Genomic DNA, 22049 nt, shown 5'->3' on the forward strand with positions numbered 1-22049 from the left:
CCTAGGGTTATCTAGATAAATGCCATCAAAAATCAACATTCTCTATTATTCCATCCAACGCCCCGTGTCCCTTCACAGTCAGCAGCCGCCGAGGGACTCGCTCCTACAGCATCCTCCGTGCGTCCGCCTCATGGTCTGCAATTGTGCCTTCCGTAGTCCGGCTCACAACGCTATCCCGTCGATCGTCACCAGGTCGGGACATACCCTCGATTCCAAGGCCAACCTCTCCGACTCGTCGCAGCACTACCAAGAGTGCCGCTCGCAAATCAGGAGTGAGGTCCTTGATGAGCAGGTCGATCGCCAAGGGGTAAAAGTCAGGGATGTGTGTCTTGAAGGCATCCTCGGGGAACGTCGCAAACCCCTCCAAAACATCAACCACAACCGGCCGCCAGGCAATGATGTTGCGATGCTGGCTCTCATCCTCCAAAGTAGAGTAGCTGTGAACAATGTCCTTGCACAAAGGTACCAGAGCAGCCTCAACGTCAGGCCGGCTCTCCAGTCGCTCCGGTGCGTTATCCGCAAACATGCGGAAGAGGATCGAGATGTATGTGGCAGCAGACCCGCTCTCCTGCTTCAGGAGGTTGGGGGGCTGCTTCATAAAACCCTCTCGCCACAGCCTCATTCGGAGCTCCTTATCTTCGTTGAAGCGGCGAGCGAACTGGAAGGATCGTTTGAGCAGTGCCATCAGTCGCAGGAGCTCAGCCGATGGGATATGTGTGTAGACCGTGTCGTTGCTAAACAGCTCATTGACTGTCTCAATCATGAGGAGCTGAAGAACGCAGCGGGAGATGATTCGGTTGAAGAATCGTCGCCGAGCTGCGGTCACAACAATCGGCTGCTGCTGAAGATTCGATGATGGCTTGAACTCTTCCAATGGAGCTTGGTGGGGGCTCTCTGCGGTCGGTGTGCGCAAGTCCTCCTCGGCCTGTCGGGGAGACAACGGAGGCGCGATCGAGTCATCGTCGGCCTCCTCGGTGCCATTGATCTTGAGCGACTTCTCGTCCACTGGAACATCGGTTTGAGGAGTGCTGGAGAAATCGAGTCCATTGGGTGGAGGCTCTATCGACGCCGTTGAGTTGATTGCTGTAGCGGTGAATAGCTGATACGCCGTTGTTCGCTCAAATAGCTCGCAGAAGGCACCGACAAGCTTGTTCCAGTGCTGAGGCTTGAACTTGGTGACATTCTTCAAGATCAGCTGCTGCAGGCAGTTGCTTCCAATCCGAGAGATAGTGTCGTTCTCTTGGCAGATGCAGAGCGCCAGGAGCTCCAAGAACCTGTCCAGCATGTACTCCAAGGCATCAAAGTAATGCGTGAACAAGGTAATCATGTTTCGAAGCGCTTGGATCATAGTGGTCGACAACCAAACTGAGAGCTCCTCGTGGTTGAGAACGTTGCTCATCTCTGGTCGAGACCTCAACACCATGAAAATAGGGTAGAGCTGCTGTCGCCACAGAATATCCCAGAATTCGGATGGGAAGTCACCGCCATACCTAAGCAAGGTTTCAAAGAAGTACTCGAGAGCATTTGAACGCACCTCCAGGTCCTCGCCCGTCATCAGGACGTCGTGGAAGGCGAAGAGTACAGGGAACCAGTAGCCCTCCTCGACCGATGTATTTGATCGGGATCGCTTGATCTCGGGTGGCTTAGGGGCTCCCTCTGGGGCGGCCGTCTTGTTGTACTTTTGCGACAACGGACACTCAGGTGTCTTGAGCATGGCAGGAATCAGAGACTTTAGCAGCTCCAGGGCTGCCAGACTCTTCTTCTGGAACTTGAGGTTCTTGGAGAATTCGGTCAAGCACACAATGAGATCGGTAAACGCGCCTTGAGAAATGACAACACCAAACTTGGTCTTGTACACTTGGTTGACATTCTCGTACGCCAGGTTGACGATGCTCTCGTATGGCTCACGGGCCGCCACCGTGAAGACACCAAACATGGTCCTCCAGCCTGAGCGGATGTTATCTCCCTTGGCCTGGATCATCTGGATCAGACATCGCAGAACCATGTCCTTGACCGTGACGTTGTGCGAGTTGGCAAGCACATGCTCAAAGGGCTTCAAGAAATCCTTCTGGAACTTAAAACCCGCCAGCTCCTCAATCTCCATGAAGCGCATCGACAGCTGACGCAGCGAGTCGAGGGCAAAGAAGACAATGTTCATGTTGTTATGGCATCCCACTCGGTTGAAGTGCTCACCAAAAACATCCCAGATATTGCTCCATTCGAACCTCACGCGATCCATGTTGTAGTAGCTGATCTCGACAATCTTCTGCAAGCTGTACGTTCGGGGTGAGTCGTTGGACCCTGACACCTTGATCTCATCCCAGCTGACCTCAGTTAAAGCCTTGGCGAAGTGAACCATGGCCTCACCGGTGAGGTTTGCCGTATTGGTGAAGATGCGATCAACGCTGCGAATCACTTCATCCGAGCGACTCTCAAGCGCAATCTCGGTTGAGAAGCCCTTGGATCCGGCGGTGCCTGACCTTTGCCGAGGCCTCTTGGACTGGGTCGAAGATCGAGAGTCTGAAGTTTCTGTCCTTTGCGGAGGCAGGAAGCGGGCCTTGGATACATCGGGAACAGCACTCTCGTCCACGCCGCCCGAAATAAGCTGCAGTCGGTCCAACTGGCTAATACACATCAAGATGTCCTTCCAAGAATCTCGAAGAAGGTTGCCCTCCGTCTGTCCCAGCTCGAGGATGACCTTGAGAGCCTCAATGTTCTTGGCCAGGATTTCCTGTGGGTTGTTCAAGTTGGTGGCATTCTTCAAGGCCGACATGAATGCCTCCCTGGGAGTGGAAAGGTCAAAGAGGCAGGCAATCTTGGTAGCCAGCTTCATTCCCTCCAGGCACAGCTTGTTGACCTCCAGGTTATGAGACTTTTGAATCTGGCTTGAGAGGGTCCAGAAGATGGACATCCAGGTTACGTCAAACATGGGTCCAACATGCTTGAATGAGGTTGCCTCGATGTACTTGGGGCCACTCTTGGTGGCGTTCCGACGCTGGCTCTTGAACAAGTTCTTGAACAGTTGCTCGGAGCGCAAGGCAATCTCCTCCGACTGCTGCACATATGCTTCTCTTTGCAGATCTCGGCCAACGTTGGACAGAGCCTGACCAAGACCCGCAGCAATGCCAACAGATGGAGCTGGGGCGTTGCCAGCCGCCGCCGCCGCATCGCGCTCACTCTTGAGCACGATCTCGTTGGCTGCAATCTCATCATAGATGCCTAGGAGGTAGTCATCGGGCAAATCGGCGTTGTCGTTAATACCGCGATTGTTCTTGATAAACTCCTCCTTGCTCATGCGCTTGGCAACCTTGACACTGTGGAGATCGGTGTTCAGGAGAATGACCGAATAGGCGAGAACATAGGCAGTATCGGCATTGGCAAAGGCGTTGGGGTTGCCCAGGACATAGCGCTCAGCAAACTTGAGCATGAAGCGATCAATCTTCTGTGCTTCACCTGGCAGACGGAAGGACTGGAGGAACTGGCGCAGGGCATCGACAAAGCGCCGCTTAGCAAACTCCATTGTGTCGACAAAGGCATGCATGGTGTCAATGTTGAACTGGTCACCCTCACCCAGGTACTCGCCAATCTGGGCCTTGTCGAGCTTGTCTTCCTTCAACAAGAACTCGGCAATGTCCTTGGGGCTTTCACTTGCGATGAAACCATCACGGAGCAACAGCTTGATTCCCTTCTTCGGCTTGAAGTTGAACTGCCTGATGGCGTTTGTCAAGGCCGTCTTCCTCGCCTTCTCCTTCTCTAGCTGATCGGGGTCATCCTCGAGTATGGGAGTAGATGGTGGAAGAGGCGTCTCAATACGGGAGGAGCTATCGTTGATACTAGGATCGATAGACGGTCTGATGTAATCCAACGACGCCTTGTTGTCGGTGTTTTCGTTCCGCGCGGGTTCGGCATCGCCCCGGATCGGTGCCGACCAGTTCACCAAGGACCGAAGAGTCTCAACCAATGCCTCAATTGATAGTCGCTTAATGGCGTATTCCTTGGGGTAGTCGGGCTCAGGCTCCTGGTGCGGTGCGATGTGGGCAACAGTCAAAGGAGGCGGCAGAGTCGCCTTGAGCTGCCACTCGCTCGCAGGGTTCGTCTTTGCCCGCATCTCTTCATACACTTGCTCGTGGATGGTGGTGATAGTGATAGGGGTGGTGGAGAACTTGGACAAATCCTCGATGATCGTCTGATAAATGTTGTCGACGGTCTGATCGCAGTCGTAGTTAAGGTAGATTTCGACCAAGGCCTTGGGGTCGGCGCAGAGTCGGTTAAGCACAGTGACGAACTGAAGCTTTTGAGATAGGGGCGCTGTCTTCCGGGCCAGGAGGGCGAGGTAGATCTCGTTGAGGAAAACCTCAATTTCTTTCTGTCATCTGTGTAAGCTACTTGCGACTTGCGCGCCTGATCCGACAAAAATTTACCTTGAAATCGGCTCGCATATACTTGAGCATCAACCAAAAGATCTCGCAGCTGACATTAAATATCCTGTCGACCGAGCTCGCGCCATTGCGAGTGATGCTGAGACAGAGGTAGAACTTGATAGCTTGAAGGAAACTCGTAGGTTCGTTGCTTTTAGAATTCTTAATCGTACACAAGGGCGAAGTGAAGACGGCAATATTGTTGTTGAGGAGGGTGTGGATGAGGTGGAGGGAGATGAGCTTGGAGCGCATCGGCTGGCCGCGGACATCGTAGAGCTGATCGGGCGGCAGAACCTTGGTGGACAGGTTGCAGAAGGATCGGAAGACGAGGTAAGCATCGCGGATGTAGACCTCATCCTCGGCGTCCAGCACCTCGCCATCTTCTACTGACCCAGAATCGTGTCCCGTGTGGTCAGAGGCTGAAGCATCTGTCTCCTTATGATGCTTGAGCTGGGTGACCATGGTAGGTCCATCTCCAAGATTCGAGTCGTCGAAGCTCTTGCGATGTTCAAGATCCTTCAGGGTGAGCTTAACAGCGCTCTCTGAGGGCTCTACAGAGGCGGAAGCATTATCCGGCGTAGCGGGCGAGTCGTCGCGGTCATGGCCATCGTGGGCGCCGTTGGTCGAGTCGGCCTGGTCAAAGGTGACATTGCTAGAGCCATGCTTCAGGTTCTCAAGGTTCAGACGGGCCTCCTTCATGTGCAATCTCGTCTTGACACGCTCAAAGACAGTACCGACCATCTGCGTCAAGGTACCCTGTGCGACCTGCTGGTTGGCGGTGCTCCGCGACAGCAGGAAGACATTGTAGACTTGGCGCACGGCCTTGAGGAGGCCAGCGCCATGGACGACAATCTTGTCATTGAGGACAGCGGCAAGCAGGGACTTGACAATCTGTAGTTGAATCTCGACAGCGGTCGTCTCGCCCTGGAAGCAGTTGCAGATGGTATCGATGGCTCGCTCGATCAGGGGGGAGCAGGTTCGGCGCCCTCTTCGGTTCCCTCGGGAGGGCTGCCCGGGACGGAGAAGTATGAGTAAGAAATAAGCTTTCCGATGCAGTCGAGGGCAGTCGTGGTAAGCTGGACATTGGTAGATCGCGAGGCCAGCTGCAGAGGAGCGAAGACTATCTCGGGGTCGGGGAGCTGGTCCTGCTCTTTGATGGCATCGAGGGCCTTGGTGGTGGACTCGGCCAGCTGCTTGTTGCGCTGGGCATCCTTGGACGAGGCAATGGCCTCGAGCGAGGACACGACGAATTTGAGGGAGCTCATGAGGGAGCGCAGCGGGGACCAGCGGCCATTCGGCAAGGGAATGCGGACGAGGTCGAGATGGTCGAGTCGAGTCGGGGGGAGGATGTTGCAAGGTTGACGTCGCTCTCACGGGGCAATTAAAGAAAGGAGGCAGCGGCGGCGCGGGAGAGGCGAGCTAGAGCTCACGAAGCCTCTGTCTGTTTGAAACGGAATATTGCGTATGCACGCAACGAGGTTAAAGATAATGACCAGCAGAATAGTAAAGTTTGCCTCTTCTCTTCAAGTCGAGACGATTATAAACAAAATAAACAAACGAGGCCAGGAAATGTTGGTGCCTTGAATCTTCCTCTTGGCCTTCTCGACGCTGGCTCTCAGAGCTAGGGATGGTACTTTACGAAGTGGACAGCGTTTCCAGTGGAGGCTCCGCCAAAAATGAGCTCCCCCCGGCCCCGAAAAGATCCCCCAATAGTCCTGCCAACTAACCAATCACGGGCCAGGCGCACGCGTGTCTTTAACTGTAATCCAGGGACTGCCAATTCCCGACTTTCCGTTAGTCTCAAGCCACACGAGGCTGAGCAGCCAACCAACTGGACCCCTGCGTTCTCCATAGAATGGATGGAAGATTCATACAGACATCGGTGGAATCTCGCATGGAAGCCTAGGATTCTATTCTCGAATAGAGTTGCCTGTTGCTCCAAATTAATTTGGCGAAATTACCTTCATGTCCAACTCACAGAAACCCAGTTTCTGGTACGCGTCATGCTAGATGTCCCAAACTATCAAACCTCGGCGGCTGTTCAACAAAATGTCGACCCAGAAACCGCCCTGCGTCAGTCCCAGATGCTCGAGTCTGCAAGGAGCCACTCCCGTCTCCTTGTTACCAGCATCAACGAGATTGGACTTCTCGTAAAGAGTCTGGAAGCAAAGTCTAGACCCGTCGCATCATCTGGACTTCCAACTTTTATTCGAACCTTGCAGCGCGAAAATGAGACTCTCAACGGTCTTGTGAATGAGCTGTCAAGTACAAGTCTTGACGCTCAGAAGCTCACGCTTCAGGATCGAAAACTCGACGCTAGTGTCAACGTGGTCAACCGCAGCGTTGCACAATGGGATCGACTCAAGCGATGCGGTGGCTTCGTCGCTGTCAACCAGGCCTTCCAGGGCTCATCCAAGGATGGACGAAAACGAGAAGTTGCAAAGCTTGACATTGCAGGTCAAGAAAAGCAAAAGATGCATCGTCTCTTGAAAGAGCAAGGCCGTGTTGAGGTGGACGTTGTTGAAGGCGGACGTGAGTGGCTCGCTGTCAAGGCTATCTCCCCTGATCGTCTTGCCCGGCAGATGACTGACTGCGGCTGGGGATGGGGCGACCACGAGCTCGGTGACAAGGTCGACAACGATGAGTGGGAGGATACCCCTCTTGCAAAGTTCGTGCGACGGTTAGTTGCAGCTGCAAGGATGAACCGCCACGAATATCAGTTTCCCCGGATACGACTGGTTCTCTCCAACCTAAGTCGTGTGGAGGAAGAATTAGACATCTTCCTCTATCAACTGGAACACATGGATCCCTTAGTTGAGGTCATTATCGAGGATCAGGACAGTACCTTCAATACAGCTCCTCCTCCACCCTTGGATGAAGCTCTGGAGAAGCTGGTGGGCGATGAATTAACGTCAATAACGTCGACGGTAAACCTTGATCACACAATCTTGATTGACCTCATCTCGGACTTGACGCATACGGACCTTCAGCCTCAGCCATGGCAGTCACGGACAACGCGGGCACAAATAGAGGAGGAAAATAGCCACGAGGGTGGACTGATGGCTCGCACGTTGTATCCAGTGCTAGCAGGGCGCAAGCTCGTCTGCACTTGGGAGGCTGCGGTTCACTTCCATGACGTGCTGGAGACTGTCGGGACCGCGACTGAGCGGGAGCGTGGGAGGTTACTAGTCCCATGGGACGATGAGATACGAAACATGTCTTCAGACATGATTCGCCAGCGCTTCCAGCAGCTCTCCATTCATACCTTACCTGCCGATGTACAGGTCCCCGTCACCATCTTGCAAGAGTCCTGGGAAATGGATGCAGTCACAGATGCCGTCTCCAAAGGAATTCTGCCCCGCGTCGCTCAGGATGTAGCACGCACCAGTGGCTTCAAGAGCTCCAAGCTGTCCATCTTTATGTACGGGTGGGCAGCAGGCCTAGCTACCATCACTAGCAATAAGGAAGTACGGGGCCAGATCCGGACATGGGTAGAAACGCATCGCACGGGTGATGAGGAGATTGGGCCTCAGATATGGAGGGTAGATGTTACGCGGAATCTCTTGGCAAAGGCTGCAAAGCCGAGGGAGGGGTGGCAAGAGAAGGATGGAGCTGAGCTTGATGAAGGAGATGATGAATGATGATTTAGATTATATCCTGCATACTTGAAAGTATAAAACCTTGATGAAAATACTATTTACTCCAAGTAGATGGTTGGACATTAACCATAGTTGAGGTTCTATGGGGATACCCTACAACTCGACTTAGGCAATCGAATTTTCAGGTTTCAACGCTTTATATGACTGAAATAATATAACTATAAAATCTTTTCTGTATATATGTATTTGAGATTTATACGTCTGGGTATTGATTGTTTACTGAGCAGTGATTGGTCTTGTATCCTCTATCATCATATGCCGAACGCCAGGACGCCATTACCAGTCTTTCCACTCCATCTTGCCCACCCCCAAGTTCAAAGCGAAATGTAATCTACATAACCATGGCCAGTCCAGTATTAATATGGTTATAAATCCCCAATAAGCCAGTGCTTGAAGTACTTGGCCTAAAACTGTGAGACAACAGATGGATCGACCGAGTCCATCTGTTGAGGCATACCCACGGCGCCCTTTGACCAGGGGAACCCACCCATGGTATCCCACCCTAGATCCCCCATCCAGTCAAACGGCATATCCATGATGCCCTCCATGCTTTCGACTGCCGGTGTCTCGGCCGGTACCATCCCCTCTTCGTTATCATCCAGGGGCACGCCTTCACGCTCCGCAACTTCCTTGAGCAGCTCGTAACTTCTTATGCTGACCTTGGCGCCCGCGTCGATGACCACCTGATCAATCTCCTCCTGCGACATGCCTACTTCTATGGCCTCGGCCAGGGCTATACACGCCGTCATAAAGCAGTACCCCTTGATGTTCGTTTCAGTTGAGCGCAGACGCCGTTGCGCCCATTCCTGCGCAGCAGTGAGAACGGCTCGAAGCTCGCTGCAGCCCATGGGAGGCATCCCACCAAGACTCTCACGTTGCTCCTCCTTCTTTTTAATGAATTCGAGAGCAATGGAGAAGAGTGTCTGTACGGGGACAATACGAAAGACCCCTGAACCGTTGGTGATGAGCCTGTCGAAGCACGTCGTCGGGTCAAGCGCACCAGGAGGTGCAGCGGGGTATCGGGGTGTCGCCAAACCACAGATCTGGGCGATCTTGAGAGATGAGTCGAGCGAAACCTTGCGCGAGTAGTAGTATGTCGGGTCCGCAGCGGAGCGGGCAAGCATGGGCTGGTGAAGGGAAAGGAAACAGCGGTAGGTGAACATCTGGATGAGGGCGCTGTGGAACTGGTTGAATATGGCCCTTGAGCTGCGCCTCTGCGCCTGAGAAAGAGCGGCGAGAGTCTCAGTCAGAGTGCGGCAGGCCTTTGTAAGCTCAGAATTGAGACGCAGTGTTTCTGGGTATGACTCCTTGGACCGGAACTCGTTGACGTGCTTGATGATGGCGAGGCGGAGGGGTTGAGATTTGACCAGTGCCAGCTGAACCGACATGTCGGTTAGCTCCTCCGGGTTACTGGTAGGCTGTCTGCTACTGTCTGGCTCATCGCTGAGTTGGTCGTCGTTGAGGTTAGCAGGGAGTTTCGTGTCGTAATGCTTCGAGGAGAGAAGTGGTGGCCCTCCAGCATCGTAGGAAGATTGCAGGTTAAGTTCGAGAATAGTTGCCCACAGGCGACGGCGCATCTCGGAGCGGTAGACAGACATATTGCCCAGGTGCTTTGGGTCCCTATGAAGACCCATGTACATGGCCTGCCTGATCAAGCTCCCCGTTGACACCCATGTGAGGTCCTGTCCAACTGCACAGCACGCTTTGGCGATGACCAGCATGCACATGATCTGGATTCCAGCGATGGTCATCCTGCTCTTCTCGGGAGGAAGCATGAGCCAGATCTGAACCTCATGTACCCACTGCATGGCGGCAGAGTGGAGGCTAAAGATGTCGTCGTAAACGGTTGCCCCGATGGCCATGCAAAGCTGGAGCTGCATGACAAACACTTCGCTGGCAGCATCGGGATTCTGCCAGTACCGTTCATACTCGGCTCTAAATGTAGGCCCATGGAGAATACGGACGACACCCTCAAAGGTGCGGAAGTAGGCGTCGACAAGCTGGTCGGCGAGTTGACGCTCAGGGATCGTCTTGCCCAGGTTGTCTGATGAGATGGGCTTGAGCCGGTGCGCTTTGATGGCGCGAGCAAGGGTCTTGCATTTAATAAAGATGGCGTGGGGCTCTACCTTTCGAACTTCTGCATTGCGAAGAACATTGAGGATATTGGGGAACTATGAGATATTAGTGAGGCTCATGAAGGTAGAGTGAGCTTAACTTACCATGTCTGCACCGTTCATCCAATGGCTCTGGCCAAAGAACCTCGTTTTGGATACAGTTCCCTTCATCGGTGCCGGTTCCTCCTCTTCTCTCTGCTCACACTCAACCAACTTGTCTTCAGCAGGGTGTGTGATGTAACAAGTCTCTGCGAGTTTCTGCTCAAGCTCTCGTACCCTCGCAGCTAGGGCATCTACCGTCGATGCCCCTGAGGCAGATCCCATTGTTGAACTCTGAACACTAGAAGGAGACCTCCCCGGTCGAGCATTGGTCGTAGGGGAGTGTCCTTGAGTGCTGGTGACGGGGGCCGACCTCGCCGGGACGTCTCCGCCCCCGGCTTGGCCCGCAGTGGTCCTCCTTGCCCGTGAAGCCGGGATGTGAGTCGGAGCGTACGTGCACGGTGAGATCTTTGCCTTGATACAGTTGACACACGGAAGGCTCCGGTCACACCGGATCTTCCTCCGGCGACACTGCTCACACGAGAGGGCCGGCCGGCGCCGCTTCTTCTCGGGCTTGGCAGCCGGCGCCGGCGGAGGCACGGCGGTCCCACCGGAGGCATCCCCGGAGGTGAAGGCCTCCCCCACGGGAAACGCAAAGACCTCCTGCTGCTGAGAAGAAGACGATCCGTCCTCGTCTCCTCGTAGCGATTCGCTGAAAAAGATGCCGTGAGGGGCAAGCGACAAAGAGTCGGAGGGCGCCATATCTCTCTCGGCCGTTAAAATCAGCGAGGACAAGAACGGTGAATTCGCAAAGAGGCCAGGAGAATCAGCCGAGAGATGGGAAAGCTAGGGTGTATGTATGCAAAATGCCGTGCCATGGGGGGTGACGAGGAAGAACTCGCAAGCATCCTCGAGATGACGAGGATGGAGGACGCATTCATCAATGTTCGGCTTTTTCAATTCACCGCGCTATGCCGAGCCGATGTGATTGGCCAGATGCCAATTCACCGAGGGGCAGGATATAAATCGCCGGCTCTGGACGTGACTCTTTGGAGAAATCGAATCCTTGCCGAAATCCACCGTTTGCTAATGCTGTCGTGATTATTTTCTGACGAGGCTGTTTCAGTGGCTGCAGTGGAAGTGCTGCTGAGAAATTCATGTCGGTTTATTCTTGTGGTGGGCCAATATGCCGGCCAGTGAGAATAGCGACATGAAAAGTCCATTGTGAAAATGTCACGATATAAGGAGCTGGAATCATGGCGATGAAGATGAGATTCTATCGCAGAGATCACGATAGTTATCAATCAAGCTCATCAAGACACAGTTTTTCAAAATCTTTGACGTCTTCATCATGTCCACCCCTGACAACTCCAAGCCGCTCTCAGGAGCAACCACACCAGACCACGATGCGTCAGACACACTGAACGACACCCGTCCAGGATCTGAAGATCAGCAACTCGAAAAGACAGAGGAAACTGACTTTCCCGACGGTGGACTTCGAGCATGGCTTGTTGCAATTGGCGCAGCGGGAGCCTTCTTCTGTACTCTTGGATACACCAACGTCTTCGGCATTTTTCAGGCTTATTACATGTTCAACCAGATGCCCGAGAGGAGTGCCGACGACATTGCCTGGATAGGATCTATTCAGGGCTTTCTCATCTTTGCTACCGGTGCTGCAGGAGGACCTTTGTTTGACCGCTTTGGCGCATGGGTGTGTAATTCCCCCTGAACCTGATGATGTTCACTAACACTCGTAGCTCATCCGTCCTGCCGCGGTGCTATACATCTTTGCAATAATGATGACTAGCATCTGCAAAGAATACTGGCAGTTCATGCTCGCCCAAGGCGTTCTAACCGGTCTCGCCAACGGACTCCTCATGTTCCCAGCCCTCGCTGCCGTGCCGCAGTGGTTCAACGCCAACCGCGGCGCCGCCATGGGCCTTTCCATCGCCGGGTCCTCGCTTGGAGCTGTCGTCTTCCCTATCGTGCTATCTAAGTTGCTCACAAAGACGGACTTGGGTTTCGGCTGGTCGGTCCGCATCACGGCCTTTGTCATGCTTCCTATCCTGGCCTTTTCAGCTGTCTGCATTCGTGCGAGACTTCCCCCTCGGCGCACCCGGTTCTTCCTCTGGAGCTCGTTCAAGCAGCCTATGTATGTGCTCCTCATCATCTCGCTCTTCTTTGGTATGGTTGGCATGTATGTGCCGCTGTTCCTGCTGCCAACTTATGCCATCACCAAGGGCATGAGCGAAAGCTTGGCGAGTTACATGGTGGCTATCATCAACGCGGCGTCCATCTTTGGACGAGTAATTCCTGGTGTTCTCGGCGACAAGTTTGGACGCATCAACACCCTCATCGCAGCTACCGCCGCCACGAGCATCATCGTCTTTTGCTGGCCCGAGGCAGAGACCAACGCCTCCATCATCGTCATCTCGGCATTTTTCGGCTTCTGTTCAGGCGCCATCATCTCGGGCGGTTCCGTGGCTGTCACTCTCTGCACCGACGACCCCAAAAACATTGGCACGTATATGGGTGTGGGCATGGCACTGGCCTCGTTCTCAGCTCTCATCGGGCCTCCCGTCAGCGGTGCCATGGTTGACAAGTATGATAGATTTGAGGAGGTGTCTTACTTTGCTGGTGCCATGACCATGTTTGGAGCTTTGGTTGCTGTCGCCGCCAAGTGGGCATCGCCAAAGGGGCTCTTCGGAAGGACTTAGATAAGCATGGGAGGAATGAGATAGACGTCAAAAGAAGACCTAGAGATATAAATTGGTGAGTTTTAACAGGGAGAATGAGGATTATCAAGTCCAGATTGTAAGTTAGGATGGGAGTGGTGTATATAGATCTTGATCTCCTATTCATATCATAAAGTAGATAGAATGAAAAGTTAATGTTTAATCGATCTTATTGACCAGCTATTCCAAATCTTCAATCATCGGTGTATGATAAGTATATGTTCATCTCTACTTTCATGTTAGTTAACAAAGTCAACTTTAAGCAACTTGACTGATAGAAACTCACCTCCTTGCACTGCCTTCTTTTACTCCCTAACCTCTTCAATCACAGACTCGCCCTCAGACCTATCCCCACTCGTCCACTTCCACTTCTCATGCATCCTCAACCGTCCATCAGCCAGAACCTCAGGCGTCGACTTGCACTGTCCCGTCATGAGCTCTCCCTCCTTGTTGACGTGCTGATATCTCATATCCAAGCTGTTATCCTCGTCCTTGACAGTCGCGATCAATGTACCCCGGACGATAGAGCCGCCCGAATATTCTGCCCACACAATCTTGCCGTCCTGGTGATAGTGGAAGCGTGTCTCGGCGCCGACCTCGCCGTTGGACGTGTTAGAGGCGGAGCCAAAGACCTTGCCGTCGTAGAGGCTCATTTTGAGGGATGGTATGCTTGTCGAGAAGTATAGCTGTCGGCGATTGTTAAACTGACGGGAAGCTCTGGCAGCACGGTAAAATAGCATGATGAGAAGACAAGCATTAAGAACCTGGCCTTTTTATATATTCATCTCTGCCTACCTAGTTAAGTAGCCCTGTCCATCTCGCGCGGAGACTGCCGATTGCGGGGTTGAATCTACTATCGTGACGGTTTGAGGCGGTTCGGGACGGTGTTTTGCTCACCGAGACGCCCGATATACGGAGCACGCCAAGATCGACAGCAATCCAGGGACACGAGGTTTTGTGACTCAGATTGTCCGCCCGTTGTCTCAATGTGGAACAAAACTGTTAGCCTCAATGATCAGTATCTATAATCTTGTCATCTCAACAACTTCACAAGATAGGCAAGGCGAATGTTGAACAGGAAACCTGAGGAATGAGGGCATATGCAATAGATTCTTTGTCCAAAACACCCCCCGAAGGTAAAAAGATATAGCATTAAGTAGTCAAGGGTCATTGTACACGGGCTTTTCCGGCCTCGTAAAATCCTCCACAAGCGCTGCGGCGTGGGAAGAACGACGAATCTCCATGGGTTTCCCTCATAGACTCTCCCCATCGTTTTGTCTCACCGGCCTCCACCGTGGACCTCTCTCGAGGATTTCCCCCGAGGTGTCCCGGGTGAACTCCTTACCGCTCCTCTGCCCGTCCAGCCAGAGATCGATCCTCCTCCTATTCTATAAAAAAAGACATGTCCTCGCTTCCCATTGGGCCATCATCCTTCCCCGTTGCTTAAGCATCTAGAGGTCTGTTGTACTGCCTTGACCTTACAGAAGCAGCTCAAGGGGGTTCTCGAGGACCTTCTTGAGCTCGCGGAGCCACTCAGCGCCGACAGCACCGTCAACGACCTTGTGGTCGAAGCTGGCAGTGAGGCTGATCTGGTCGTCAAACTCGACACCGGCGCTGCCGTCCTCGTTCTGGGCGGGGACAGCAACCTTGCGGGTGGTGCCAACGGCGAGGATGGCGGCCTGGGGAGGGTTGATGACGGCGGTGAAGTGGTCAACGGCGGGGTTCATGCCCATGTTGGAGATGGAGATGGTACCACCCTGGTACTCCTCGGGCTTGAGCTTGCCGTCGCGGGCCTTCTTGGCGAGTTCCTTGACCTTGGAGGAGATGGCCTCGAGGCCACGGCCCTCAACACCGGTGACGATGGGGGTGATGAGACCAGTGGGGGTGGAGACGGCGACCGAGACGTCGACGGTGCTGAACTGGCGGATGTTGCCCTCGCGCCAGCTGGAGTTGACCTGGGGAACCTTGCGGCTGGCAACGGCCATGGCCTTGATGAGGAAGTCGTTGACAGACAGCTTGTACTTGCCGTCGGCAGAGCTGTTGAGAGCCTGGCGGAGCTTGAGCAGCTTGCTGACCGAGACGGAGCTGGTGACGTAGAAGTGAGGGTTGGTCTGGGTGGACTCGACCAGGCGGTTGGCAATGGTCTTGCGCATGCCGCTGATGGGGATGTCCTCAAAGGTGGCACCGGGAGCAGCGACAACAGGGCTGCTGAGGGCCTTCTTGACATCCTCCTCGGTGATCTTGCCACCCTGACCGGTGCCCTTCAGACCATCGATGCTGATGCCGTTCTCGCGGGCGAGTCGCTTGGCGGCGGCGCTGATGTTGGGCTCACGGTCGAGAGCAGTCTGGAGTCGGCCCTCGGAAGAGGTGTACTGCTCGGGCTCAGGAGTAGACGCGGGAGTGGACGAGGGCTCGGACTTGGACTCGGTCTTCTCCTGCTTGGGGGCAGCGGGGGCGGCGGCACCACCAGCATCCTCAATGGAGAACTTCTCAAAGGCGGAAATATCGGTACCCTCCTCGACAAGGACGGCGATGGGCTATAGAGAAGAAAGAAGACAAGTTAGTGTCATGATGCAACAGATTGGTGGATGCTCGGGTCCAGGAGCAAGATACCCCGAGACCCGAAAAGTGGCCCGAGGGGGAACAGAAAAATGGACGACTTACGCTGCCAACAGGAACATCCTTCTCGCCAGACTCCTTGAGGATCTTGGCAATAACACCCTCCTCCTGGAACTCAAAGTCCATCTGGGCCTTGTCGGTCTCGATCTCTACCAGGACGTCGCCGGGGGCGATGGAGTCACCGGGCTTCTTCTGCCAGGATCCGATGTTGCCATGCTGCATGGTGGGCGACAGAGCGGGCATCTTGACGACCTGGTGCTCGGGGAACGAGGCATAGTGTCGCACGACATGCGCGGCGAAGCCGGTTCGCAGGGCATTGTGGGTAGGGGCGAGGAGTCGCCTCCGGAGAGCGACGCTGAGCATTGTCGGGAGGGAATTAATATCTCTCTAGATGGCGGAGAAGGGATGTTAGCGAGCGACATACGAGCGCGAATATGGGCTGACGCAGGCGAGAGCGGCGCGGGGGAAAAAGCACTCACCAGCCAAGATGGGCAATTGAGGGGAATTGAGGTTCGTGACGGACAGCCACGGACGAGGCGAGAGGAGTGGGATATCGGGGCGGAGAGAGATGAAGCTCTTGCGTGAGAGGGAGAGGGAGAGAGGATGGGACGGGATGGGAAATTCTTGGGGTTGGTTCGACGTGGAGTTTTTTGCGTCCCGTCCAGTCCCAGTTGCGTTGAGCTCCGACGACTGAGGTACTTTGAAGCTTTGGGGAGGTGCTAAACCCGTTTTGGACCTAGCGCGGGAGCGCCGTGGCCTCTGCAAGGCCCCTGCAGCCACCGCGAGACCCAGATCCCACCGTTGAGAGGGCAGCGACACAGGCGAGCTCAGGAAGTTTTAGGGCATCGCCAGCGCCGTTTTACGAGGCATTTAGGGGAGGGGCCACTGTAAGCCCACGGGACTCGGGTTCCTGCCCCGCCAGAGTGAAAGCTTCCTTGCGAAAATGGGACTTCCCATCATGTTACCTCTTGAGCGCCTCGGGGCATCATTGCGCGACATCAGCGAAGTCCGGGGGATTGAGAGCATCCAAGCATGCTCGCCAGCGTCATGAGTTCTGATGAACTGCATTGTCTAGACAATTATGACATTAAACCATCCATCAACCAAATTCTTCCAGCCCCGATGCCCAGGGCTCCAAGTCCTTATCAGCAAGAAAAAGACAAAGACTTCCTGAGGTTTTGTTGTTGAGACAATTTACCACAGGTACCTCATCCCGTCTTCGCCCTGAATCGGTCGGTCCATCCAATTTTTTTTCTTCCCTGCAACGTCTTTTTTCTAGCTTCGGGCTTTTGATCGGCCCGAAGTGACCCGACGGTTGAGGATTAGGTAATGCACGTTGAACCGCCATCCCACGCCAACGGTTGGTGCCAAGACCAGGGCTGAATAGCTTCATCCATATTGTCCTTTTGCCTGATGACTGGATGTGAACTTGACTGTCATTGAATTTCACTGAATGTGCATGCGCAGATTAGATGCCTTGAAACTATCGATAGTAAAAAAAAAAGTATATACTAGCAAGATTCATACCTCATATTACGACTCTATTACAAATAGATGCCTCTATATACTTTTCCGTTTCCCTTCATTGCCATCCCAAAAAATGAGCACCTTCATTGCGCAGAAGCCCACCACACCTTGACCATCTCCTTGGGCCCGCTCCACGCTGTGAGTGACCTCTTCTTTCTGGGCTGCGCACCGTTACTATCCTTGGAGCCCGAGGTGGGCGGGCTCTCCTTTCCGACCAGGACCGACTTCCTCTGGGTGCTGTCTGCCCCAAGCTCTGCCGTCCCCCTGCTGACGGTTCCGACCCTGTCCATTGGTCTGAGCCTGTCGGGTCTTGGTGGTATAGGCCTTAGTTCTAGCTCTTCTGGTATGTGATCTTCCGTCACGGTGGCTCGGATGCCAAAGAAGCCTCCTTCTTTTCTCTTGCGTCTGTCTCGTCTCGGTCTGCTTCGTCCGCCGTCCCAACCTAGCTCAAACTGCGCCTCGTCGCCGAATGCATTTTCAAGTTCATTCATGGGCTGCCACTGTGCGCCTCGAGGCAGTAGCTTCAACATGTTACCGTCGACGATCAGCGCCGCAGTAGATGCAATCGTAGTCGGCGGCCGAGGAAGCCGAAGTCTTCTTGTCAAGATCCAAGACATGATGTGCAGTAGAAGCAACGCGCCCACAAGACCCTGCAGGATACGAGTGGCAATCGGGTCCTGGCGAAGCCTAACCTTTTCCGAGAGTTTCGAGCCGCTGATGATGGGAACAGCCTGCGAAACAGGTGCATCGGGGTCGACACCGCTGATGATGTTCTGTCCGTCTGCCGAAGGAAATGTGCCTCTTCGAGAGAGACGGCGACGACTCTTCAGGTTGAGAGACTGAGCTCTTATGATGCCGTGCTGGAGGAGGATGGCAGATTGAACCTGTCTTGCGTCGTTGGCAGATGTGCCACCGAGAACGCTCTCTGGAACGGCGAGCCAGGAGGCGTTCAAAGTGGCAAAGAACGGGTCAAACAGGGCGTTGGAAGAGACGTTGACGAGAGATGAGTAGTCCAGTCTCGGGATAGCGACGGTCGTGTTTATGGCTGTCCTCTCGACAAGGGCTGGAGGGGTGCCCGGGTATAGGTGCAGCTCAGGCCCGTGAAGAACAACATCGGCATCGAGTGCCTGAATGGTTTCATTACAGGCAAGAGCGCCGATGCTGCTAACAGACATATCGTCGGTGTTCATGTCAACCAGCCGTCCCCAGATGTACAACCAGTCGGAGCATTGTGATGTTGAGTTCGTCTTCCTCAACCCAACCCCAAACAAGGTGGAATCCTCATTGATCTCCTGAACCGGCGTCGACAGCGCAGTTCTCGTGGTTCCAATGATGGCGTTGCTGCTGTCTCGCTCCGTTTCTCCACGGCATGTTTCACCCTTCAGGTCGATTCGTAAAGGGTTGACGATCTTGTCATCCAGCTTGTACTCGAGCGTAAGGTTGGTGGATATCTCATCTGATAGGTAAAGTCGGCAAGTCATGTTTGGACGGATTGCTGTTAGTCGGACACTGATTCTCAAATCATCACTGCTATCCTCCTCCTCGCCGAGGGAAATGCTGGGAAAGTTGAGGTCGGCATAAGTAAAAGGCGGATACGGTGCCCTGCCTGCGAGTATCAGTGATGCAGTCGTGGTATCGTTGGTGCAGTCGGTGCAGATGGGGTCGTCTGGAGATGATGCCAGGCTGTTGGCAAAGTAGTCTTCAGTGCGAAGGGCAAGGCTTGTGTCGAGTTCAAGGCGCATCGGTTCAAATAGGGGAGCAGATGCAACAACCACGAGAAGGGCGATGAAACCACCAGATATGGCTGTCACGGCGCCAAAGTCGCCGATTTTCCATGCCCTCCTAAACGCAACATGTCTCAATGCATCAGCAAGATTCAGTCCAACTGTCTCACCAAAGTCTCCCTTTCGTGCCAGGTGGGAAAACGGAGCGAGTAGTCTTGTCCACCACTCCAGAGTAATCATGTACATGGCCACAACGAGCAGCACTAGAGCCGGTACAACCGTCCATGCCAGATACGCAGCGTCGTTGTCCATGGTCCTGAGCCCATCATATCGCTGTGACGCTCGCAACGACACCTCGAACCCAATTATGATGCTTGCGAGAATGACAATGTACAACAGTCGGATGAGCCCATGTATCGTCACAGGTTGTCGCCACGTTGAAGAATCGAAACGTCGTAGGGCAGTACCCCGAGGTGGCGCTTTGCCGCCAAAAATATGATAAAACCCCTGATTAGGGTCTTCCAGCTTCTCATGGCCTTCAGCTCCGCTGGAGTAGGATGACCCTGCAAGTCGCGCCTTGATCGCCTCCTTGTTCGCAGCTCCCATGCCCCGAAGACATTCAACGAATGGATGACTGTGTGCAACCACCGAGGCCAAGCCAACAATGGTGTTGGGGTCTCGGGGAAGAAAACCAATCTTTGGTGCCAGGTACATCGTTGCAAGCATCAAGAGCAGGCAAACTGCTAGAAATCCCGTCATCAGGTACGCAGGGACTGCTCGCACAATAAGACGCCGCTCAACGTAGCTGGCAACTGCTCTTGTAGAACTGGACGTCGGCTCCATCATAGCATATCGAGACACCAGAGCAGAGTACTGCGTATAAAAGTCCTCGGCCAGTTGTTTCAAAGTGTCACCATCTGTAAGTGATTCCAACTTGGGAAAAGCCCCTTCCTCCTTAGCCCTCATCGCAAGCGCTGCAGACATGGCCTCATCGGCGACCAACACGGCATCGTTATCGTAGGATCGGCTGGAAGCTGCAAAAAGTCGTGCTGCGGTAGCCGTATCGGTTTTGAATGTTTGAAAGAGAGCTTGGGCGACAGCCCATGGATGCACTTTATCGAGTGTCGTGTTCGTTGCGCCTTGGACAGGCGTAGTCGCGAGAACCTCTTCAGGGGACTTTGAAACTCGAACCTGGGTGATGGCGTAGTTTGGCTTGCAGGAAAAGGCAACCGATGTCGAAATCTTGCCCTCTACTCGGCCATTGGACGACTTGGACTGTTTCTTGAGTTTCTCCATATCAAGGTCGAGGACGCCTGCTAGGACGACTATTCGTTGTTGGTCGTCTTCTGTAGACCTGCCACAGCCACCAGCCTGAAAAGCCAAAAATGTCCTCGGGAGGTCTTCGTTGTCTGTGCTCGCGAATCGTGCGCTCGTGAGGGTTTGGTTCAAGGAGCAATCGTTGTCGGATACTGTCATGTTGAGCTGAACAGAGGTTCCCCCCGAAAATCGCATCGAGTCCAAAGTTAGTTCGGCCTGACTGCATTCAAGGCCTCCGATGAAGCCATCCACAACTGCTCTGATTTCAACAAATTCGGTCCTGTTGCTAACAAATGGGGTGTAAGCTGCCCGAGGCGACACTCCGTTGGGGTAAGTTGCATTGTCTGTCTGTAGAGATGCCATGACGAAGTATGGCAGCGATGATACATCTTGGAGCCCGTCAAGACTATCGGAAAAGGCGGCTTGCACAGTTATTGACGATTCGTGGTTAGCAACGGTGACGACTCTGGGTGTGATAAAGGCCGTAGAGAATATCACGACAACTTTGAAGAGCAATCCGACGAGAACAGGGCTAGCGACTAGCCAGTCCTTGTTGCGCACAGCCTTGACAATGGCCATGGGTTCAAACAGGGAGACGTAATCCAGCATCAGAGACTTGTCGACTTCGACTTGGTTATTCAACAGGCTGATCCACGGCATGGCAGCAGAGGCCTGATACTCTACCCTGGTCCAGAAAGCAGCGACCAGGATGAATACCAGAGTTGTTCCATACTGCCACAAGTACCTCGACACGTCGTCGACCTCCCGGAGGCCATCGTTTCGTTCCGAAAGCTGAAGTGAAGTTTGTATTCCTGCGATGAGGGCGACAAAGACAATTGCGAAAAGAAGTAGAACCCGTCGATAGAGAAAAAGGGACGCCAGGGAAGTTGTATCTCGACGGGTCCAGTTGGCGACTCGGCCTGCGGCGAAGAGGGAAAGGATCGACTCGCCCGCGATCTAATACTCCCAAGAAACGGCCATCGTACCGTCCTGCTCCCTGTCGGCGACGCATAGCTGCTTCTGTTGTATTGCGCCGAGGAGCTAGCCAGGCGCTCCGAGTCGAAGAAGGATGCGACGTTTCCGTTTCCAAACTGGGAGTCGGCGCCGGAATCTGGGCGCGAGGTAATGAAGCGGCGCGAGTCGGACCTGGACCTGCCGGGGAGACTAGACGGGCCCGGGTCCGGCAGGCCGCCTTCGACGCCGTGGGTCTCGCGGATGAGTCGGTGATAGGAGTCGACGGGCTGTCGGATCATGGGAGGAGGGATGTGAGCATTCTTTCTCGATTCTGGATCCATGGCTGCGGCGCAGCCTCTCGGAGATGTTTAGTAGATGGTATTGTTCGTCCCGGTTCGTCGGCCAAGTTGGCGACGAGACCATGATGATGAGAGTCGAGGCTGCCGTGGAAGATGTCCACGACGCTAAGTCGCCATGTCAAGCGGGCTGGCAATAGTAGAGATGATCGAAGAGAAGAGGAGGGGAACAAGTTGGAGATCAATCAGGCTCCAGCCTGATCTGCACAAAGAAAGCACCTGCAGTCGAAGGAAGAGGAGGAGGGCGACGGCAAAAGAATGGACTCAGCCAGTGCCAGGGCTGGGAAACCGTGGGAGGGGAAAGGACGGGAAAGAAAGAAACGAGAGACGACGTAAGCAAAGAAGCAAAAAGGAAGGGATCGCGATGGACAACGCAGAGAGAGTGTGAGAGAACAGAGGGCATTCATTATCAAGGACTTCCTTGCTCGCATAACGCGCACACGCACAACCCAATCCACCAACCATTCATGGGCTCTCTTTCCCCTCCCCATTCCATCCTCCCGAGAACGGCCGGGGCAAATCATGACTTGACAAGCACTTGATGTTTTGTCAGTGTCGTGTTCCTTGTTCCAGGGGGGGTTGCACCT

General features: G+C 54.0%; 7 protein-coding genes across 7 annotated transcripts; 2 read left to right on the forward strand and 5 right to left on the reverse strand.

Annotated features, from left to right (window-relative positions):
* Nucleotides 1–103: 103 nt before the first annotated feature.
* MRS44_009104 (uncharacterized protein) lies at nt 104–5683 on the reverse strand (the record flags this gene model as incomplete). Its single annotated transcript, XM_065621175.1, has 3 exons — nt 104–4366; nt 4422–5342; nt 5438–5683. The coding sequence occupies 3 exons, from the start codon at nt 5681–5683 to the stop codon at nt 104–106; spliced, it is 5430 nt and encodes a 1809-aa protein (XP_065477247.1).
* A 738-nt stretch (nt 5684–6421) lies between these two features.
* MRS44_009105 (uncharacterized protein) lies at nt 6422–8059 on the forward strand (the record flags this gene model as incomplete). Its single annotated transcript, XM_046276414.2, has 1 exon — nt 6422–8059. The coding sequence occupies one exon, from the start codon at nt 6422–6424 to the stop codon at nt 8057–8059; it is 1638 nt and encodes a 545-aa protein (XP_046132571.2).
* Nucleotides 8060–8481: 422 nt separating this feature from the next.
* On the reverse strand, nt 8482–10992 carry MRS44_009106 (uncharacterized protein; the record flags this gene model as incomplete). Its single annotated transcript, XM_046279509.2, has 2 exons — nt 8482–10248; nt 10297–10992. 2 exons carry the CDS (start codon nt 10990–10992, stop codon nt 8482–8484), a joined length of 2463 nt encoding a protein of 820 aa, XP_046132572.2.
* Nucleotides 10993–11581: 589 nt separating this feature from the next.
* Nucleotides 11582–12947, forward strand: MRS44_009107 (uncharacterized protein; the record flags this gene model as incomplete). The annotated part of the gene is made up of 2 exons (XM_046276415.2): nt 11582–11941; nt 11988–12947. 2 exons carry the CDS (start codon nt 11582–11584, stop codon nt 12945–12947), a joined length of 1320 nt encoding a protein of 439 aa, XP_046132573.2.
* A 323-nt stretch (nt 12948–13270) lies between these two features.
* MRS44_009108 (uncharacterized protein) lies at nt 13271–13618 on the reverse strand (the record flags this gene model as incomplete). The annotated part of the gene is made up of 1 exon (XM_046279510.2): nt 13271–13618. The coding sequence occupies one exon, from the start codon at nt 13616–13618 to the stop codon at nt 13271–13273; it is 348 nt and encodes a 115-aa protein (XP_046132574.2).
* An 825-nt stretch (nt 13619–14443) lies between these two features.
* Nucleotides 14444–15947, reverse strand: MRS44_009109 (uncharacterized protein; the record flags this gene model as incomplete). The annotated part of the gene is made up of 2 exons (XM_046270947.1): nt 14444–15502; nt 15630–15947. The coding sequence occupies 2 exons, from the start codon at nt 15945–15947 to the stop codon at nt 14444–14446; spliced, it is 1377 nt and encodes a 458-aa protein (XP_046132575.1).
* A 1247-nt stretch (nt 15948–17194) lies between these two features.
* On the reverse strand, nt 17195–21447 carry MRS44_009110 (uncharacterized protein; the record flags this gene model as incomplete). The annotated part of the gene is made up of 2 exons (XM_065621176.1): nt 17195–20944; nt 21139–21447. The coding sequence occupies 2 exons, from the start codon at nt 21445–21447 to the stop codon at nt 17195–17197; spliced, it is 4059 nt and encodes a 1352-aa protein (XP_065477248.1).
* Between the last annotated feature and the right edge of the window lie 602 nt (nt 21448–22049).

The sequence above is a fragment of the Fusarium solani genome, assembly GCF_023522795.1.
Source record: "Fusarium solani strain SB1 chromosome Unknown bctg00000005, whole genome shotgun sequence".
Classification (NCBI taxonomy): domain Eukaryota; kingdom Fungi; phylum Ascomycota; class Sordariomycetes; order Hypocreales; family Nectriaceae; genus Fusarium; species Fusarium solani.